At 43.8% G+C, this 22,286-nt stretch overlaps 1 protein-coding gene across 2 annotated transcripts in view; it reads right to left on the bottom strand.

Moving 5' to 3' along the window:
• The window catches only part of EIF4E3 (eukaryotic translation initiation factor 4E family member 3), a 225,658-nt gene that overhangs the window by 168,619 nt on the left and 34,753 nt on the right, over positions 1–22,286 (bottom strand). The window contains exon 7 of one of the 2 annotated variants that reach the window (XM_058728796.1): positions 17,515–19,534. The exons of the other annotated variant lie outside the window; for it this stretch is intronic. Coding sequence (XP_058584779.1) covers positions 19,488–19,534 — 47 coding nt within the window. The 3' untranslated portion in view covers positions 17,515–19,487. Of the gene's footprint in view, positions 1–17,514; positions 19,535–22,286 lie in introns of those variants that run through there. 2 annotated transcript variants of the gene reach the window in all.

Raw genomic sequence — 22,286 nt, 5'->3', positions numbered from 1 at the left:
TCAGGCCACCGTCCTCCAGTCAGCTGGAAGAAGCATCTCTAAGCTGGGAAGCACTCCCTCTGGAATCGGATGGGCCTTGGGTCTGCCACTCACTGGCTAAACGATGCTGAGTAATTCTGCCATTTTTGCTCAGTCAACTCATCTGGAGAATAATGGTAAAAGCTGAACAACAAGCGGAACAGGGGACTTGAGCTAAGGTACACACATGTGCTCGGTACATTCGTAAATACTACATCTATTTAAGGGGTTATTTATTCAGAAACACACACTTTAAAAAACACATTAGCATCTGGGGTGCCTGGGTGGTTCTGTCGGTCAAGCGTCCGACTTCGGCTCAGGTCATGATCTTGCCATTCCCAGGTTCGAGCCCCGCTTCAGGTTCTGTACTGATAGCTCAGAACCCGGAGCCTGTTTCGGATTCTGTGTCTACCTCTCTCTCTCTGACTCTCCCCTGCTAGCACTCAGTCTCTCTCTCTCTCTCAAAAATAAATGAACATTTTTTAAAAATTAAAAAAAACACATTAACATCTGAATCTTCATTTGGACAAGGGCAAATGAAACCATTTTTTTCTGTATGTACGTCTGTTTTCCATTCCTTCGGGGGGGGAGGGGGGGAATAAAAAAAAAATCAATGAAAAAGTTCTTGTCGCAGGTAGGACAAGAATAAAGATGGCTTCATTTCCGGTGGTGCCAGCACCCTGGATACGCCGCCCGCTGCTATAAAAGCCAACACACCATCCTTCCACCCACCCGGGAGACACAAAGTAACTGCATTTCTCTTTGCCGAGTTCCTGTGGGTACTTCAAAGCCTGGAGACTTTGCAGATGTCTTGGTGGTGATTTCCCTTTAGCAAACACATGGGAAATACTTCAGTAAGAGACAGACTGGCTCCACAAAAGAAAATTGGGGGTCAGAAAGAGAAGGAAGACGGCTTGCAGGCTGAGCCTGATGAACACAGTTGCTGGATGTTCCTTACTCAGACGGATGGCACGCACTTGCACCTGGGCTCTATTCCTTCAGTTTCACCTTAACACTTAGGGCGAGGAGGCATTTCTTAGGTACTAATCCATGAAACATCAAAACCAAACTTGACTAGAAGGAATTCTAGCAAATGCCTCACTAGTGCCAATACCCTCCCCGCACCCCCCACCCCGAGTGGAAGGTGGGAACAGGAGGCCCTCCTACTTTGGAGGGGCAGGGGCAACAGGCAGAGGATGGGTCTAATGGCTCCTTGTGTGATTTCCAAGTTTGTGTTTCGTTTGCATTTTTGAGTCTCCCAAAGCAAGTTTCCCTTACCATGCAGTCAGGGGCATTTTGACTTAGAGGAGCTCTAAAGCTCTAAGCCACAAAGTACATCTTTACATAGAGCAAAGTTCTTTGGGGGATTAAAATAGGTGTTTTGATTCGAGAAGCAGTTCATTCTTTAAAAGTAAGAATTAGTTACAAACCTATTAGGTTGTCTATGATCTAGATAAGGAGTGTGAAGAGTCTGCACAGCCAGGGGCACCTGGTTCAGTCGGTTAAGCGTCTGACTTCAGTTCAGGTCATGATCTCACATGCATTCGAGCCCCGTGTCAGGCTCTGTGGGGACAGCTCAGAGCCTGGAGCCTGCTTCAAATTCTGTATCTCCCTCTCTCTCTCTGCCCCTCCCCCCCCCCTTTCTCTCTCTCTCAAAAGGAAATAAACATTAAAGTGACTGCTCCCACACTATCCAGTAGGGCCTGGATGGTTTTCCAGTCGGGGGGATGGTCCTGGGCTGTGTGTGCCCAGTGCACTCGGTAGGATGCTCTGCAAGGCAGTGGCCCAGATTTGGAAGCGATGACTCAAGCCACATGGTCAAAGTGAAGCGCCCTCATCCACTGGGTCACCAGACACACATGGCCAACCAGGCCCTCACCCGGGAGACACCTTGCCCGCCCACCATTCCTCCCTGGTTGATTTATACACCAAAGAGCCTTTGCATGCTTGCTATCAGCCAGGCGTGTCACATCAAGTGTCAATCATGGTGTCTGTCCTCACCAGCTCTAGTGGGAAGGACAGACAGGCTGTCACAACCCAGTGTGTTACTGCCACACTCGGGCAGGTTCAGGTCCCAAGAGAGAACAGAGGAGGGCACTCTCAGGTGGGGAGAGGCAAGGACAGGTGGACTGCAATGGCACCCTGGGGAGGTCACTCACTTCCAGGGAGGAGCAGGGAGGAGGGATAACAGCAGTGAATGGAGGAAAGACTGGAGACTTAGACCCGAGCAGTCCAGTCAAGGCATCGGGGCATCATCCACTGGGGGAACCACAGTATGACCATTGGCTTGTGAGCGTTTTCCAAGGCAACACGTATAGAACCTGACTACATACAAAGCTTAGGACACTACACAAAATGACAACAGTGCCAACAACACCTCCAGTCTCTGGCTGAAAAAACCACACAACGGCAGTGAGGTACTTCGCTTAGGTCATCCAGCTACTGGGACGTGACGCCATAGTGGAGGTTCCTGAGTTTGTCAGTCCGTGTCAATGTCCCCCTTTTCTGGGGCCCATCTCCATGGTTTCACTCAAACTGCAGGGATGGGTAGATGACTTAGGCCTGGCCTGGCAGGGCACTCGCATCCCCGGGCCACCATCACTGGCTCAGGAATAAGAATGAGAGCCAGTTAGACCCAGTGGTGTACAATGTTGGGACTTCCTGGGAATTCTGAGAGGTGGAGGAAGAGAGAGGCCCAGTCTTCCTCCGAAAACTGGGCGGATGCAGGTTGAGAGCTGGGGAATGAAGACAGCACAGAGAGAACCACGAGATTAGGTCTGCTGGATCACACTCCGCTTGAAGCCACCATATTCCACGACTCTTCAGTCAGGTGAGTCACCACATTCTCACTTGGTTTTTCTGTCACGTGCAATGAAATAGCCCTAAGGCAAGAGCACCTGTGGGGCCCGTCTTACTGGACCCCTAATGTTATATGCCACTGACATTGCTTTGGTATTTTTCTAATCTCCTAAGACATGTAAACAAAATTATCTCACTGACACCCTGGATCATGGAATAAACTGAGCTATGAAAATAAAGGCAGAGTAGAGTCCGGGGAAGCATTATTCAAACAACCGTAAAATTATTGTCGCACACGAAAAGGAAACTGGACGTAGAGTTAGGGAAACTGAGATTTTGCACCACAGCTCACCAGTTCTGTGACCTTGGGCGAGGAACCTTTGCCCTCTGAGCATCAAAGCCCTGAAATAAGGGAGCATCACCAGATGGGGGCCCAACTCAGGTTGGTGACTGCTTCTTAGGCTGCTTTTGAACCCTCAACAGATGACTCACGCAGATTTAGGGTGTCCATTCATATCCAAACATAGATGGAGGTTTATCTTAAAGTTCACACCTGTTTGCTTCTGGCGGGTGCAGCTGAGAAAGACTCAGCATTGGGCCGTGTGTTCGGGAAAGTGGATTATGTAACTGAATCACCCCAGAGAATCTCACTTGTCCTGGGTCTTGGAAATCTCAAACGTCAGCCCTAGGAGAGGGTTTCCGGTCTGGCTGGAGTCTTGCGCTCAAGACTCGGGAATATCTCACAACCTGGCCAACTGAAAGAGAGGACTCTCCCACTTTGCTCTGGGCCGTCATGGAGCCTCAGTCTAGCAAACCCTTAACGACGAGTCCCCGAGGTGCAGCTGGTCTCATTGTTTGATGACCCCAGCCAGTGACCTGGAAGGTGGCCCACAGGGTTCAGTAAACACCACACTGGCTGCTTATAAAGGTTGACACTGGCAGGTGGCACATAGGTAGTGCAGTGGGTAGTGACGTCCAAAGAATCTGATGGGCTGGGTGCTTTATTTACCTACTCTGCCAAAAATAAACCTTAGAATTTTTACAACTTTGAAAGACATAGACACTTTTCACTTTTCTTCATACAATGAAGACGGCATCTACGAGAATTGGAGGTAAGAAGCCTGTCACTGTAACAGACTTCTATTAGCTCTCCCTTTTAAAACCTCTATTACGTCACAGATAAACACACTTTGTTCTCCAACAATTCAATCTACGAACTAATTACGTGTTTTTGTCTGCACCACGTGAGATGTCCATTCTGTGTTGTAAAAAGGAAACATACGACTGGATGTGTGAACCTGCTATGGAGATTGGTTAGAACAACGTAAGGTATCAGCAGCAGTCACTGACCCCTCTTGCAAGGAAGAAATTATCTCCTCTGCCAGCTAACACCAGGGAACACGCTCCCTTTAAGTCCTAACAAAACTCTGACCTCTCCTATCTTAGGTCTTACTTGAGTGACATCCTAGGACTACCCTCTCAGAAAGTTCCACGTGAACCAAGAGCCATAACAGACGTTTTTAGCGGAACAAAAAAGACCAAGGCAACTCCCATTTTTATGCTCCTGGAATTTGACACATACTCAAATGCTAGCAAAACGTCCAGTAGAAAAATATTAACAGTGCCCAACTCTGGTCACGGTGGCGACAATTCAGCTACATAAACACAAGAGGCCTAAACCATTCTCGAGAACGAGATATAACACCGACAAGAAAAATCATTAGATTTAAAACCACAAACCTTCACGGAAGTTTCTCCAGGACCAACAATCTGTGTATCTCGGTGTGAAAATAATACAAATGTGTTGATCGAGGTGAGTGCTACGTAGTTACCTAGCGGGGCATGTCCGAACTCTAGAAAGTCAGTGGGAGCTCTGGTGAGCTCAGACCTCAGCTCCAGGTGCGGAGTTGCATCCTGGCTATGTTTCCTTTAAAGAATCTCCCAACGTGGGAGGAGACAGGTGATGCTGATAAGTGACTTCAGTAGCGCCCCCTGAGTAAGGCCAGGCTTCTTCACAAGGCTGACTCTTCCACAGTCTCTCCTTTTTCCTATTTAGTGTCTCCTCACTGGCTGGACATCTCTCGTGCGGCATCCCTCTCAGCCTTGCCCTGGCCCTGAGCAGCCCCACTTTCTCGTCTATCTTAAGGCCTCCATGAACACCGTGATTTCCCACTGGTATCATTTCAGTATAAAAGAAGTTTTCAGTGACAGTGGTGGGAGGGGGTGGGGGGGAGGGAGATGATTTGGAGGGGATGGGCTGGCTATCAATGTTTGCATTTGTTAAAATAAGTATCACTTCTATCCTGAAAAAAGGAGTTTCATAGACACAAAACGCTTCTGCACTCTACTTTAGAATGTGTGTGTTTTTGTTTTTTTAAAGTAAGCGTCATGCCCAGTGAAGGGCTTGAACTCACGACCCTGAGATCAAGATCTGAACTGAGATCAAGAGTCAGACACTTAACTGATTGAGCCACCCAGGCATCCCTAGAAAGTTATTTTTTTTGTTTGTTTATTTTTGAGAGAGAAAGAGAGAGAGAGAGAGAGTGAGTGAGCAGGGAGGGGCAGAGAGAGAAGGAGACACAGAATCCGAAGCAGGCCCCAGGCTCTGAGCTGTCAGCACAGAGTCTGACGCGGGACTCAGACCCACAAACCGCGAGATCATGACCCATGCTGAAGTTGGCCACTTAACTGACTGAGCCATCCAGGTGCCCCCTCTTTTTTTAATGTATTCATTTTTGAGAGAGAGAGAGAATGTGATTTTAAAACAACCTGCTGTGTATCTAAGAAAAAAAACACACAACTAGGCTTACCTTGACCAGAATACTATGATATTAGTATGACTACCCAGACCTACACATGGACAGAACCTAGCGGCTACAAAGGGCCTTAACACATATTCTCTCATTTCATCTTCCTACCCAGTGGCGGGAGCATTCACTCTGCCACCCAGATGAAGAAACTGTAGTTCAGAAAAGTCAGGCAGCCGCGTGCAAGGTCAGGAAAGCAGCGGGCTGGCATGGAGGGTGGTGGGAGCTAGGCTTCTCACGCAAATGGCGGTGCTCTTTGCAACCACCAAAACAGCTCCCCAGCCCCCCTAAAAGGCTTCTCTGATGGGCTTGTGGCAATGAGGCTCCTTATTCAACAAGCAGCAGAGCCTCCGTGTGAAAGACCCACGTGAGGTGGGTGTGTTAGGCCTGGGAGCTCCTGAGTTAGTGCCACACTCACAAATGAACACGTAGGCCAATGTGCCAAGTGCCACACAGGGGCTAAGAGAACATGTGAGGGCCTCCAATGTCGCAAGAAGGAGGGCTCCTGTCTGGCTGGAAAGCTCAGGACTGGCTTCCTGGAGGAGGGGGCCTTGGCACAGGCTCAGAGACTGGGGAGGGGTGAGCAGGCAGGGACGGAGGCGGGAGGCTGGGGACACGAGGGGCGTGGCTGGCCGCAGCTTGGTGCACACACATGTCAGAGAGCAGTGGGGTCAGCACTGGAGACTGCGCAAGGTGGGGGTGGGGGTGTGTGGGGGCAGAACCATGGTATACTTTGCTCATGGCTGGAATCTCAACTACAGCTTTAAATTATTAAGGGTCCTGGAATGCCACAAACTTCTGAAAACTGCCTGTCAGGATCACATAGATACTTGGAGGAAAGATCTTCAAACCAAGTGTCAGAAATGAGAGATGAGCTTGTGTGACCCCACTTCACCGCGCACATGTTATCAACCCTTAGTCACCGGATGGTGGTGGTGCGGCTGCGTGGAAGGAGATCCTACAAATAAAATAGGAAATATGTGGATGTGTGTGTTTTGCCTCCATATTAAAGGGAAAAAAAAAAAAACCCTTTGGGTTCTTCTTTCCAAAATTGTGATATAAAGGTATGAACCTTTCATTTTTTGAAGTCTTTTTGGGAAAGGCGTAAAGCACGCCCAGGACAGTCAGGGGACCATATTTTGTGCAACAGCAATTCTTCTAAATATAGAACGCACAGCGATCACAAGAGGGATGCGAGCGGTGTCCTTGGATGCTCCGCAGAACAGGCGGATGACAAAGCTGCTAAGAAGGTTTACATCGAAATCCTGCGCTCCCCGATTTAGCAGAAGGCTTATTTCGCTCTCTCGCATGAGTGGGTTGCCGGAGCAGACCCACGGCAGTTGCATTTTGAATCCATTCTTTGCCTCGTCCCAGGCCTGCCTTAAAGGTACACACTTCCCACGGCGCCTCTGTGGCTCAGGTGGTGAAGCGTCCGACTTCAGTGCAGGTCATGATCTCACGCTTCGTGGGTTCGAGTCGCGCGTAAGTCTCTGTGCTGACAGCCTGGAGCCTGCTTCGGATTTTGCGTCTCCCTCTCTCTCTCTGCCCCTCCCCCGCTCACGCTCTGTCTCTCCCTCTCAAAGATAAACAAACATTTAAAAAATCCAAAAAAAAAAAAAAAAAATTAAAAAAGGGTATCCAATTCCCCCAGAACCGGGAATTTGCTTTTTAACCAGGGACAAGTAAATTTCCTCACCCAAACTCCACCTATCCCTAACGGTTGCCAGATATCACAGGCTGATTCCTTTCTTTTTTTTTTTTTTTTCCTTCTTTTTTTTTTTTTAAACCTTACCTTCCCAACAGAAACATAAAAGGGAGATCTATAAACATTTCAGACTGCTAATATACAACCTCTTCTTATTCTCCTAAGCGGAAACTTTGCTCTTGGGAAAAAGGTGAGCATCTACTAAAAAGTAATTTTCTCTGTCAGGAAGGCTCGCCGGGCACTTGGTCGCAGCTGAAATGTGTTTTAATAAGGCCTTTCTCCTTTACAAGCCGGCTGCTTTCAGCCCCGTCCCACAGCCCGAGCGGGGAGGAAGATGGCTCTCAGACATCCTTTTGTTGCTGTAATCAGAGCCAGAAGGGCCGTATTGACTTTCAGGCCTTGGGGAGTTGTAGTTCTTTTGTATCCATCTCATCCAAGAAATCAAGTTTGATTAATTTGTCATCAAGGAAAATGTGTGATCCACTCAGAGCCAGGCCTTTGAAGTGGAAAGGCTGAACTCGGCCTGCAAAGACCCGGGCCGGCGGGCGCAATGGCAGCAAGTGCCCAACCGAACAAGTTCCTCTGTGCAGGGCTGCCTGCTCTCATTTAAAACACTCTAAAACAACAACAATAAAACCCTTTGCCGCACAAGTGTTCCGAGCTGGACTGCTCCCCGTCCAGAGTCTCCCCTTGTTGACTTCAATTCTGAAAATAGAGCTATCCAAAGCAAGGAAGGCCCAGGCGACATTTAGCCGCGGCACAAAGCTTGGGGGTGGGAGACTCTGACCTCCCGCCAATCTTAAAAGACCACTTCGAGTGGGAGACTCGAGAGGGCTGAACTCAGTGTCAGCACGTGCTTCTGGAATGAATAATCGGAAGGGGTCTCCAACTGGGTCATGGGACAGATGCTCGTTTACGATGCTCTGGTCTTGTTAACCTGCACTTAGTGGAGTTGCCGAACTGCTGAAAATGCAGAAGGCAGTGGCCCCAAGATATTATTTAATCCAAGACTTAGTGTCATATTTCTTATTCAGATGCTATATATGCTTTACAAGGAATTACAGGGCTTTTAAACATTACAGAGCAAGCAATCTTTAGACATTCCACAGTGTTAGAATCCCCATATTGAACATGTTGCTGCATAGGTCTTTTTATGGTGGTTACCCCTCAGGTATATACATAAAGACACAGTGACTTAACCAAGCGAAAGTCCAGGGTTTGCTTGGCTTTTAAAGGTGTTTGAAAAGCACCAACAAATTATAAACAGTCTTTGTGGTTACTAAAGTTGGTGTCAAAACAATTATTAGAGAATTTTACAACAATAACGAGATTGGTAAAAACATGCAGCTTCAGAAATCTAAGGATATTTTAACTTAAGCACAAAAACCAACTCTGCTTGGGACGATACTTAAGCATTCCTTCACCCAGCCTGCATTGAGTTCATAGTGTTGTGTCAGTACGTGGAGCTCAAACATGTTTGAGATCTACTTCCTGCCTTTCTGAAGGTCTAGTACTTCCGAAGTTGTAATGATATTTACCAATCCACTCAACTATAAGCTCCACGAAGAACGGATGATGTCTTTACTTTTGTATCCTCAGTGCCTAGCAGCACATCATAGCTGTTCAATAAATACTTACTGAGTGAACGAGTCCATATCCCATACAATCCTTATCTCATCTCTACTGACGCCTATCAACTTTCTTAAGGCCTCCAGCATTAAAAGCATATGTGTGTAATACAAGGAACTCCAGGGACCCTTCTCTGGGCCTCCTCCAATGAGAAGTCTGAGTGCCGACAATCCACAGAGCATAACACAGAGCTTATGTCTCAACAACAAGTTGTCCAGACTGGAAAACATTTTCATTAGCCGAATTTCCTTCTTAAGTATTCCTGAGTAACAACGGCAATAATGTCCTGAGAAAATAATCAACTGGGAGATTCATTCAGGTTTTTAATTGGTTCACGGCAAACGACCCAGAAGTCAGGTCCGCAGAGCTCCAGTGAAGAAGGCGAATTTGTTTGTCCCACCGTGGCGTAAGGAGGTAGATCAGGAAACAAGCAGTTATGAGACTAGTAAGTTTAGGCTGGTGTGGCCACCAATTTGGAGGGCCTCAAACAACTCAAGCCGGACCAATGTATCAAGAGGAGAGTGCAAAAGTTTCATCGGATCAGTTCAGTCTCTTTACCTCCCTTTACCGTGTGGACGTATGAATGTAGTCAACTAGTCGAAGTACCATTTAATAGCTCTCTTCATGAGCAAAGTGCTGAGCTGGGTGCTTAAATATGTTATTGGCTTTGGAGAAGCTCTGTCTTCTTCCCTTCTGTAGATGAGGAAACTGGGGCTCAGAGAGGAAGAGTAACTCGCTTGAGGCACAAGCTAAATGGGATTTCAACCCAATTCAACAAATTCCAAGCTAAGCTCCTTTGCATTGTGCCAGTTTGCTTCCCTTCTGATTGTTGCCATCCAAGGCTAAAGTCTGGGAATCCCAGGGTGCCTCAACCCAGGGAGAATCCCACGGTCTCCCATGAAAACCCCTAAACTCTTTACCAGGACACCTAACACTGGTCAAGAAACCACATCCCATCTTCTCTGCTCTTCTCCTTTCCAATCCCTGGTGGAAGCATTTGCAAACACAAATAGTTAAAGGTCACCAGTAAGAAGCAGAAGAGGGATTTTGCAGGATCCATCTGTGCTGGGATAATCCAGAATTGGCCGTGAATACACGGAAGGGCCTACACTACACCAGTAATTCTTTTTCACCTGCCATCCACACCAGTCAAATGTGTTATTCTTGTACATTCTTTGGAGGAGAGTGTTAGGCATGTGCATCTACAGAAGAACAAACTTCAAATATAAATTTGTTAATTCCCAGCTAAAACCTTGAGCAAGTAAGCAAGGAGATGCTGTATCCTAGTTGTACGCTGGTTTTGAGTCAAATCTGCTCATGTGGAACTGATGCAAAGAAGCGGATTAGAAAATGTGTATTTTTTCCACATAAGGTATGGAATGAAGGAAAGATCATCGATTTTAACAGCCAGGAGATTTGGGGAGCTGGCTGCAAGTCTGCCACCAACTGCTTGTGTGACCTTAAGCAGATTCTTTATACTTTCTGGGTCATTTCTTCATCTGTAAAATGAAAAGGTTGAACTAGGCCAGCGAGTTTTCAATCTTTTTCTTAAAGCTGTAGATCCTTTCCTTGACAAGCTCGTATAAGCAGTCTCAAAATCCGCGTACACTGGAATCCTCCATCAAGCCTAGCATCGGGAGAACTGCCTAGAGCCACACTACCTTAGATGCCCCCTGGCTCTCTGACGCAGTACTTGTGTGACCTTGGGCAAGTTACCTCACCTCTCTGAACCTTAGTTTCCACATACAGAAAACGGGGACGACACTAACGAGAGTACCTCCGAGCGTCTTGGGGAGAAATAAATTAATGTACGTGCTTAGATGGCACGGGACTCGATACACTCTAGTTATTATCACTATTGGTTTATAGCTATGAGCAGAGCCACAGAGCACAGCGGAAGCATGCCAAACTCCATCCCGTCACTGACTTAGTGGGGGTAGCAAGTGCTCACATGGTCATTCTGCACCTATCGTTTAAAGAGCTTATAAATAACATTTCTGAACTCAACTTTATAAGCAGAGGAGCTTCTACAGAAAAAGATAACAGTGATGTTCATCACACGAGTGATAAAACCAGAGAGAAACACAAAGAATGGCTTCCTCTCACTCCAAGTCAGCATGAGGGTAATTTTAGTTGGGAAAACAGGGCGGAACTGGGGGGAAACTAATGAGAGGGTCCCTGGGGCGGCTGGCAAAGTTCAATTTCTCAACCCGGGTGCTCTATGGAAGTCTTCTCCAAACAACAAGTGATTACACGTCTGTTTTGGGTGGTTTTCTGTATCTTTGTTTTATTTTACAATAAAAAGTTTCTAAAAAGTGATGTTTCATAAAACAAAATCAATGAGTATGTAAATTATGCCTACTGGCTTCCAAAATGTTAACAATTTGCCTTGCAACGCAAGTCAGTATGGATGTGTTATTGTGTTACTACACTTTTAAAAATACTTTTTAAAATATACTTTACAATAGGAGCTCTGTTTGCAGTATCTAAAAGTATTTTCTCTAGAACCAACCACGTGGAGAACCTTTTTTTGAAAGCCAACAGGCTTCTGTTAAAATTTTATTTGTGATTCCATGACGTTTGTTTGTTTCTTTGTTTTTTAAAGATACATTCTGAAAATCAAAGTCTTGTTCTTTGTACCTTGCCCATCATCATGAAACACCAATTATTTTTGTCTTAAAAAGGGAACCCTGCTTTAATATTTACTCTTTACTTCCACCGTTGTCCAGTCAGGGTGGGTCACAAAATCCAAAACTTTCCTAAGACCTGAAACCGTTCTCTAGGTCACGTACTTTCTAGAATTCTGTATGTGCAAACAACAAATGATTTAAGCTCCCCGAGTGAAAGAGGAAATTGGGGAGTAAGAGCTTGTCCACATCTTTGAGGCTGGGAGGAGCACACACATTTAACCATAACATCTGTGCAAATGGCACCAGAGTTCAACATGCTTATGATTAGAAGGGCTTATGATTTATGCTTGCTAGTTAAATATGCTTATGATTTAAAATTATTTTCTTTGGCAAGAAAGAAGCTAGTCAGCACCACAGCTTAGCCAGATGATGGGAAATAGATACATATTTCAATGATACACCTTTTAACTTGCTGAGCCCCGTAAATGCTACTGTTTTCTTTTCTTCCTAGAACAAAAGACCTATCTTCCTGTAGGATTCCAGAGATTTTTAAATATCCATTCATTAGGGGAAGCAGTTAAAAGTTCTGGAACAGTGGGTACCACAACCAAAAGAATCACTGAGGTTGGCCTCTAAAAACCTGTACCTTAAATTGGAAGGCAGAGCCTATAACCAAGAACAAGTTGCCCTAAAAGTGCATTATAACCACTAAATGATAAAGTACAGATAGAATACATGGCATCAGTAATTAGACTCAAATATGAGAAGGAGATCTTAGGAAATCTTCACTCCTTCAGATTTCACTAAAATCTGCTGTGTTCAAGTTAACCGGGCACCACATAACATAATCTCGAATTGCTGGCTTCTGCAGTAAGAGAAAGGAAAATCTGCAGATAAACGGGAGAAATAAGAGTTTGCTGGTTACTTTTTGTTTTTAAAGGGGTGTTTCAGACAGCCAGAAAGGAAGAGCAAGTTCACTTTACTTGGCTACACAGGGAACGGTTGAATCTTATGGGCGAATTGGAGGACAAGAGACAAACAAGAGGAGACGACTTATTCCAACATGAGAGCAGTCTTAGCAAAAAAGTAAAGAAAAAGAATGAAAATAAGTGAGATGTGGATTCGAAGAGCCGAAGATGAACCCTATCACCAAATGTGTTTGGTAGGGGAGTGTAGAAAAAACAGCTGCTTCCTGTCAGAGTACCAAAGACCACCTACTATGTGCCATATACCATGCTAGGCGCTTCACACACATTGTGCTAGCTGGACGGGAAGTTCCAATACGTCCTGGAATAAACAGCGTTATGACCATCACCAGACACATACTCAGAACCCAGTGAAGACGAAGCAATGCGAATAATAGAATGGCAAGACATTTTAAACCGGGGGGAGGAGAAGGACATTGCTATACTATAGAATCCAAATACGGAGTGACAATTCCTGGCAACAGATGAGAAAAAAAAAAAAAAAATCTCAGTCGAAAGTTCTACAGACGAATGGCCACTCAAACCCCACAAAGTTACAACTTGAAAAAAGGAGCACAAATTCATAGCAGCATAGTCCCAAATTAGAAAACAGAAAGAGCTTTTACACGAAAAGCCTAGGCATTCGCCCTAACACATAAATCACTACATTTTCAAGGAAGAAAAAGTACAGTCTAGTCTTACCTTATTGCTGCAAAAGGCTGGAATAAAAATTACTGACTCCTAGAAGCAACTTTCACGTGTATCTGAACATCAAACACAACACACAATATAAAATCAAAAATAACTAGAACAGAAAAGTTTTCAGCCTGACCTTAAAAATACTGAGCAAATCACTAGATGAAGCCAGATCAAAAGGAAGGGCATTACACCAGCTTGTAGCCATATGTGGAAAGGCCCCAAATGCACAGGGCGCAAATGGTATACAATGGGGAAGAGGGGGGCACCAGCAGATCCAAAACACAAGGCAAGTAAACCTGCTTCAGCTTACACACAGGTAAGGCAGTGTGAAAGGATGAATAATTGTGAATGCAACTGATAAGATTTTAAATTGGGGGATACCTTGTGTTAGATGTCCCAAGTTAAACTGTGCTCACTGGTCTAAGCTCCGAAATCCTTGGTGTCCCGATTTAAGTGAAACTAAAATCTCGAGAGCATACGTGCAAAGGGATGGGAACTTGGTATCAGATGCTAACTGAGTAGTCAAAACGTAAAACAAAACAAAACAAAACAAAACAAAACAAAAAAACCCCAACCATACAGCAGTTGTGAGCCATGTTACCTGATTACGGTCTGAGAAATTTGGGGGGAACTTAATGCAGGCTCACAAAATGAATAGCTGTATTTGAAAACAGAAACCCTCCACGTTTTATTAAAACGTCTAAGTCCCCATTCACCATAGAAGGTAGCAATGCTAACATTTAAACTTTCATATGTGAAAAGACGGAAGGTACCATTGATTTTCTACAGGAAACTAAGAAACACTATTTACTTCATGCTTGCTTCTCTAATACAAAGTTGACAGTTTTAGAAAGCTCAAACACTTGTTCCAAGATGAAAGCTTAAGAAAAATTGTCTCACGGCAACATCAGAAGTTGAAATTTTCACAAAGGACTCGTGCACTTCATTAAATGAGCCGACGGCTTTTTTTAAGGGAGCAACTCAAACAAACATTTAACACTGATGTCTCCAACCTCATGATTTCTGAAGGACACAAAAAGCATAGAATATCCAAAAGGCTCTTTTATTGGATATTCTGGTTGGTACGTTCAACACACACATATACAATGGGAGTCTCAATTTTAGCAACGATGAACAAAAAAATATTGACTTCACAATGACTTTTGCTTGTCATTCACAAGGTTTAGGGAATACTTAACTTGATTTTTTGGACACGTCTTTGTATGAAAGAACCCCTCCACTTCAGTAACAGCTACTAAGCTACGTCTAAGACTGACAATTTTAGTGGAAATTCATTCCCAGGCTACTCTGATAGTCATTTGAACAGTTTTGCGTTATTTTACATGCAATTTTATAGCTCTATAACGTTCATTTAATCTTGTTCAATGATGCTGAACCCCAGATGCCATAAGATATTATAGAAAAGTAGTTACTGCACATATGGAGTAACTACTTTTTCTGAACATTAATTTCTTTTCTCTTAACACGCTGAAGTGGTATTTAGAAAAGAGAAAAGCCACCACTCTGTATTAAAGGTTTTATATCATGGACTTCCCGAGATGGGCTACTTATTACTGCTGTGGTCCTAGCCATAAAGTTTTTATTTACGAGCAACATCTTCTCAAGTCTTCCTGATAATGGCTTTCTCCAACCTTCCTAGGGTTGTTGGTATTATGCATTCCAGTCAGGTCACCTGAGAGCGTGGGGGAGCGGGAGGCTTTCCTCATTTGTCACTGGGGGGTTGGATATGAACAGGGGTTCTCAAAGTGAGGTCTGGGGGCCACCCACATTAGAATTACTGGGGCTTTTGCTGAAAAGGCAGATACCTAGGCCTCTCAGACCTACTGAATCAGAACCTCTAGGGTTGGGGCCAAGAAATGTGTGTATTGAGTAAGCGCCCTGAGGTTCTTCTGCACACCAAGGGGCGAGAAGGGCTGGTAGATGATCTCGAAGGTCCCTTCCACTCTAAAATTCAAAAACTGTGAATTTTCTTTCAAAAATGGAGTCATGTCAGCAAGATGAGAGTATCTCTACAACACAAGATGGTGACTTTTGGCTTGAATGAGCTAACCTAAGTAAGAAGCGCTCACAGATTTGGATGCATATGTAAAAATAGAAAGCAGAAACAGAACAGCATAATCGGTTGTGTAAAGAACCGATGTGAGCTCTCTTCTTTGTGAGAGTACAAGTGTGAGAACACACTCTCGACGCTACGCAGGAACATAGGGTCAAAGGGCTCTTCACCGCACCTCTGTTCCCGTCTTTTTCCTCTCCACCTTCTGACCCCTCTCAGCTGTAAAGGCCATGATCCAGGTTCTTACAATCCCGAGGCACCAAACTCTAAAGTAATTTTTAATTGGTCTGCACGTATTCTTTTAAAAAATAAACTACCTACAGGCAGTCCTCTACTTTCATTTGTAATGAGTGAAATCTTACAGAAACATACATTACAGGAAAGGTGAACAGCAGACATACATTTTTAAAGGGGAGTTCCATATTTAGAAAGCCCTAAAAAAATAAAAACAAAAATCAAACCCTGATTTTACTTCTCCCTTGCGGCACAATATTTGATGAAATATTTCTGGTATTTCCTATATGTTTATTTCGTTCTTTCTCTTCGTGACTACTTAGAGGCTCATGGAGAGCCTGAGATTTGGGCTTTTTTAAGCAGGTCCAGAGAGTTGGATCTTGTACACATTTTTATGAGGTAGAGGAGAGCTAAAGTTCTATCGGTAATATCTAATCAAATTTTTATAAACCCAGACGAACAAAATGCACTCAAATCTTAAAATAATTACACAAACCTAGCTGGATAAATTACACGGCTGAGCCAGAACTGTTGGCTGGAAGGCAGCGCCACCATGTGATCGCTCCAAATGTTGTCACTTTTGTTTAAGTACAAAAGATGGGACCCTCTATGAGCTGGGCTTCTCATGGCAAGTACCCACCTCCTGTCACTATAAGGCTATTTGCAAACACCAGCCTGCAGCATGACTTTAGTCACTGAGAGCCAGAGAGAGAAAATGAGAACTGTTTATAACGCGGACATCTGACCGTGTCCAGGCATCTCAGTGGCCAGATGAGATGAGGTATGGCGTGCTTGATCGGGGTGAGCCGTTTTGGAGTTAGGTTGACAGGACTTTTGAGTTTTTTCAGGTCAAGGAAGCTTGGACTGCATATGTAGCCTACACACTTTAATGCCCAGCTCTGTCGCTTGTGACCCCATGTCCTTTCACAAGGGACAGGTTTGGTCAAGTCTCTGCTAGTAGCCTGTACATTGTGTCCACTACTCAGTGATACCCAAAGTTTCGTTCAGCTATAAAGCCTTGGAACTGTGTAGATGGTGCAGACATGAGCTAAAGTCGAGAAGAAAGTCGAGAAGGAGTCAAGTTAGACTATTTAAAGTTCACTAGAGGTGTGTTTGCTTTTGTGTCTTTCGCTCTGTCAATTTTACCACGAATTTAATAGCCACATTATATTAAATGTACGTGTTTGCGGTAAACTATCCCCTCATTTCAGAAATGTGGAGACATCCAGCAGGGAATCTTTAAATGGGGTGAATCAACACTTCAGGAAGTGCTTACAGGAGAAAAGTGGAGATATAGACAAGGTCCTTTAAGTTGATATTATGCGGCCTTATTAAACGGGTATAACTTCCCCAATGTAAGCAAGCACCTGCAGCCTAACAAACCTAGTATGGGATAATGGGAGAAGAAAACGGCATACTGGTTTCGATCAGAGACCCTGGCTCTGCATCCAGACCTAAGGAATGACAAAAGTGAGAAAGTCGGGGCTGTGACTTCCATCTGGCTCTCTGCAGAGAGCAGGCTGCACGTGCAAGGACCAGACGGAAACATCAGGATCCAACTGCAAGTTCCCACTTCCCCCAGCATGGGTACGCTGCCCTAAACAGAAGTCACATGCCCCACAAGATATTTCCTTGTATCTCAAAAGAGTATTAGCTTCTTTAATCCAAGAAGGTAATGAGAGGTTTTTAGGCTGATTAAATCAGCTTAGTTCATACAAAGTCTAATAGGAACTACATATTCAATTAAAACAATTTCTAAAGCAAAATCTGACAAAATCCACTCTTAAAGTAATTTAGATAATAGGTTCTTAACATTTGGCAAATTAAATCCTTCTCACAGTTGGTATTTTCCACAGGGTCAGAAACAGGTGCAAAAGTTCTCTGGGACAAAAATGTACTTTGTGTGTTAAGCCATGTGTCATGATCATAAACAACAGAAACTAGAAAACATTAATATGAGCCTAACATTCCTACTTATTTTATTTTTTTCTTCAAAGGCTACATACATGCAGAAGTTGAACATGTCACCACAACGCTTTAAATAAAGTTCAAAAAATAAAAATGCTTCAAAATCCATTTACTTATGGAAATATATATGACAATTATAATGAAGATAGGTCAATCATCCTTTTTTCTAATCTATCAGAAAAATACTTATATTATAAAAAAGAATTTAAATTCGTGTTCAGAATAATTTTTTTTTAATCCTTGAATGAATAATTTAAAACCAAGTTGGATGTCAGTACAATGCTTAGAGAAGTGAGTTCCAGGCTTTAGAAAAATGGATCTGATATCCTTATGACTCATTCTGAAACCACTGAAGAAAGTCAGTTTAGAAACAAAGGGGTTTTTTAAAAACTATGGTCACTGTGATTATGGTTGATGTGGTTAGTAATGCAAGAAAAGGGCACAACTTTTGTAAACAGATATCGCGGAAAGTTTCGTTTACATTTTTGAATGGAGAATTTTATTTACAAACACAGGTTGGAGGCTTGAAGCAGCCCCACCTCTCTCTGCTGGTCAATACTGCAAGAGGGATTAAAAATCCTGGGTACGAGTTCTGAGCCCTGGGCCCTTGTGTGAAATGTGTAAGCACGTGTCAGCTCCCCTGACTCCAGAAAAAGCCAGCAAGAGGAAGTGTCTTCCAACGCCCCTGCCCTTTTCAGGTAAGAGCAGTAGGAGGCTTGGTGGAGTCAAGAGAGGGAAATGGGTGCATTTGGAAAGAGGCTCAGTGCTCCAGAGCATGGCCATTTCCTTCTACTAAAACCATTATTTCTTTGGTAACATAGTACAATATATATCAACAATTCCAAAAATTAGTATCAACAGAATGCACTCAGAGTTCCACTTTGTCAACGTTCACATTCATCCTGGAAATGAGATCGACCCAGCTGCTCCTAAATGAAAAAGGCAGGGGCGAGCTGCCCAGGCTGGAGGACTATTAATTATTGGAAACGACATACAATGTGAGCAGGAAAAAGGGATAATTTAACAAAGTGTGTTCAGATACATCTGGAAAGCCCTAAGTGGGTGGGTACACATACCCAAAATTCAGAAGCAGCTTTACCTCAAACAATTAAAACATCACCTCCTCTTTAAATCAGAAATACAAGGTTTCCTACCAGGAGAAATTCCTTGCTACCACTCTGTGCCTATCCTTCGAAAAGGCCGAATTGAAATTGTGCTTAGAAATACTTCCACAGAGGGTCTGAAGACCTAGAGTTTGATTTATATCCTGATACTCAACTGTGATTATAAGTTTTCATGTTAGGCAACCCAACTATTATGTTCCTTTTATTGCTAAAAAAAAAAAAAAAAAAGTTTAAAAAGTAAAGAAAAATAAAAGATGTGTGTGCTGTCAGTGCAAAATCAGATTAAGTATGGTTTTTCTTTTTCCTGGGACAGAAAAAAAAAACAATGCCCAGTGCACAGTGTGTAGGAATGTGTCACAACAAATAATCAAGACAGGTTTCACCAAGCTAGTATTCCTCCAAGTACAGTGTGGTTTTCAAAAGCAGTATTGTCACGATTATGCATATTCTCATTAACTAGGTACAGCAGAGCTACTTAAAGGGAAATCGATTTCTTGTGCCTCAATAAAAGGGGAGTGTAGAAAACAATAATTAGACTGAATAAGGAAATTTAAAAGGACCCCCCCCAAAAAAAAAGCCCAGAGTGAAAAGAACAGAGAATTTAAAAAGCCAAAAAAGAAAAATAAAAAAAGCAAATAATGTGACGGTAGAAACCCACACAGTCTCCCCCAACCCCACCTGCCACTTTGAGCCCTAAGTGCCCAGTCTGCAAGGGCAGAAACCCACTCTAAATGGACCAGCATCGGGCTTCGGCAAGTCTTCTCTTCACTCTCCCTCCTGTTAAGACCGTTTCCAAAACCAATCAGCAAAGGACAAAGAATTCTTTAGAGTGCAATTAGTGTTTTCCACGTCCACCTTCAAAAGCATGATGCTCTTCATGGGCTAAAGGACAGAAAAAAACAAAAAAGAAAAAAAGGAAAGAAAACTTTAAGCAAAGGATGGGGCAACCCTTCTCTAAGGCATCTCATTCAGTTTCCCCAAATGTTGGCAAGAATGCAAATACCTTTTTGTGCCAGTAACTGTTAGCTAAGGCGTGCATTTCCTGAGAAACGTAATAATGAAAATTAAAACAAGGAATAAACAAGCAATGGGCATGCTGCCTGTTTCTTCTTGCTGTGCCGAGAGGATGAGTAATCCCCACGAGCTGATGAAGAGAAATATGCAAGGCTTCCCATGCTACAGGGGAAAATGTGCCCCACAGAATGCACGGGGTGGGAGACCCCATGTTACCCATGCCAGGGCCATTCATGGGCCTATCTTTAGAAATAAAATAAAACAAAAATAAAGCAAAACAAAAGAACAACACAAGCGGGTAGCAATCGTATTACACCTCCCCATCTCTGAGCACCCCTGTGGGAAATGAAGTTTCAAAAAACTGATGGGTCTTTTATTTTTTCCAATCATATTTTCTTTTTTAATTAAAAAAAAAATCTCCCCCCCAGTCCTATTGCCTGGCTTATGAAATTACTAATTACAATTAGGAACTCTAGAATAAAAACTGGTGCTATCAAAAGTATTTTTCAAAGACTTAATTTTGTAAAGTGGAAGTCGGAAATGAGACATTCATGAAATGCATAACATCTTGTCCAAGACAAAAAAAGCCAAGGGTGGAAATCTACTTCCTGAATCTGGCTAACCATCATCATAAAGCAAGGGTAGGTCCTCTTCTCTCAAGGGGACAAGCCACCGGGGCTTGGGTCTAATAAAGCCAAAGGCAAATAAGAATTCTCTGTGCTTTGTCTTCTGGTCCCCACCCCTCCCCCCACCTCCCATGGGCAGTGAATGGATGGGCTGGCCGGCTTCACCTGTTAAGCCCCTCCCAATTCTCTGTTTTTAGTATAGACTAAATTCTTCAGACCAGTGTCTAAAGGGGTGAAGGGGTAGGCAAAGGGATCGTTTTCCCTTCAGGATCATCCTGGAGGTTCATCCCAACCTGTTCTTTGGATAAAACCCTGTGGGGGAAGCACACTTAGAGCTCTCGGGATACTGTGAGTTGGCCAAATTCCTAAGGACAGCCTACAGAAATGATCTAACTGAACACTTCTCACATGTAAATCTTTACAAATATTTCACTTTTTATGATTTTGTTTTCTTTTTAAAACAGTTTTTCAGGCTGGTACTGAAGCAAACGGGGTCTGATCTGCACTAAAATACACAATGATGCTGGGTCAAGTGGCGAAGCCAACAGACCTCTCAGGGTTGCTGGGCTCCAAGGGATAAATCAAGAGATACGGACTGTCCAGAGATTTTTATTGCTCTGAGTGTGAGGGACCATTCTGGGGTGGGCATAGCTGAGATACCAGAATAATGCAATTGTGATGGGCCATGGAGATAGCAGAATGGAACATTCAGAACTGGGCGAGTTCTGCGAGACACAAGTTCTTTCAGCCTTAGGTTAGCCTTGGTGGCAAGAGAATAGAGAATTCTGGAAATCAGGAGTCAGAGGACTTGTTCTGGAAGGGGGCAGAGAATAAACGTTTTATGCTCTGCGGGCCATCCGGTGTCTGTCCCAACAATTAACCGTGCCACTGCCAGCACTGGAAGAGCCACAGACCACGTGGGCACAAAGAGGCCCTGCTAGGTGCCAGTACACTTCTTCTATATACGGACACTGCAATTTGAATTTCATACAGTTTTCTTGTGTTACAGAATGTCGTTCTTCTTTTAATTTTTTCCAACCATGTAAAAAATGTGAAAACCATTCTTAGCCGCAGCCCTTACAAAAAAGAAGGCAAGGAGGGGGCAGATTTGGCATAAGGTTCATGGTTTGCCAACCTCTGCTCTAAATAATTCTCACATCAAAAAGATGTCATTCAGCTGCCCGGAAGAAGGTGACAGAATTGGTGTGGGGGCGGGTAGAACTGGGGGGGGGGGATTGGGCAGGGAAGGGTCTCTGTACACTGTGAGTTTCTCAGTCAAATAATTACTCTGTATCCAAATCATGTATGACTTAACAACGGCCCAGTTCTCATCTCCCCTGCCGGAGGTCTTGACCGAATATGCTTGGGCTCTTTCCACATGGAAAACCTGCCATGTCACCTGGCTTTCGTACACTTGTGAATACTTACACCAGGATCCTATTAACAAGACAGAATAAAAGCAGAGAGTTGGCCATTTCTAACTTAGCTCACCCTACGACTGTTCTCCATCATGCTGTGAATAAGATTTCTGCACAAACCTCATTTTTCCAAATCAATTCTGCAGCACGTGGTATATAATAACCCTACTGAGTAAAGGACTGCCTGCTTTATATAAAATAAAGAGAATTGCTTGTTTTTTCCAATTCAAATTTTTATTTGAATAATCTTTGAGTCTTTAAATGTTAATTTATGCCATTAAAATATGGATTTCTACAGAGACCCTAGCCAGTTCTGCATTACTCACAAACTTCACAATGGCATCTATCTTTAGGGCATCTATTCAACTTGATTCAACTGGCCATGTTGCAACTTTCCCCCCAGATTTGGCTTCCCCTCCCCCCCGCCCCTCAAGCCGTCATAACAACTAAGCCGTGACTCATCCTCGTTCAGTCTTACCTGATTATTACCACTGCCCTAAAAACTAGCCTAACCACCCTGTGGCTTAATTTTCTAATGATATACTCCTATCATCTTGGACCTGCTGCTAACCATGT

This window comes from Neofelis nebulosa, chromosome 4 (assembly GCF_028018385.1).
Source record: "Neofelis nebulosa isolate mNeoNeb1 chromosome 4, mNeoNeb1.pri, whole genome shotgun sequence".
NCBI classification, from domain to species: Eukaryota; Metazoa; Chordata; class Mammalia; order Carnivora; family Felidae; genus Neofelis; species Neofelis nebulosa.
This window is presented reverse-complemented; position numbering and strand designations above follow the sequence as displayed.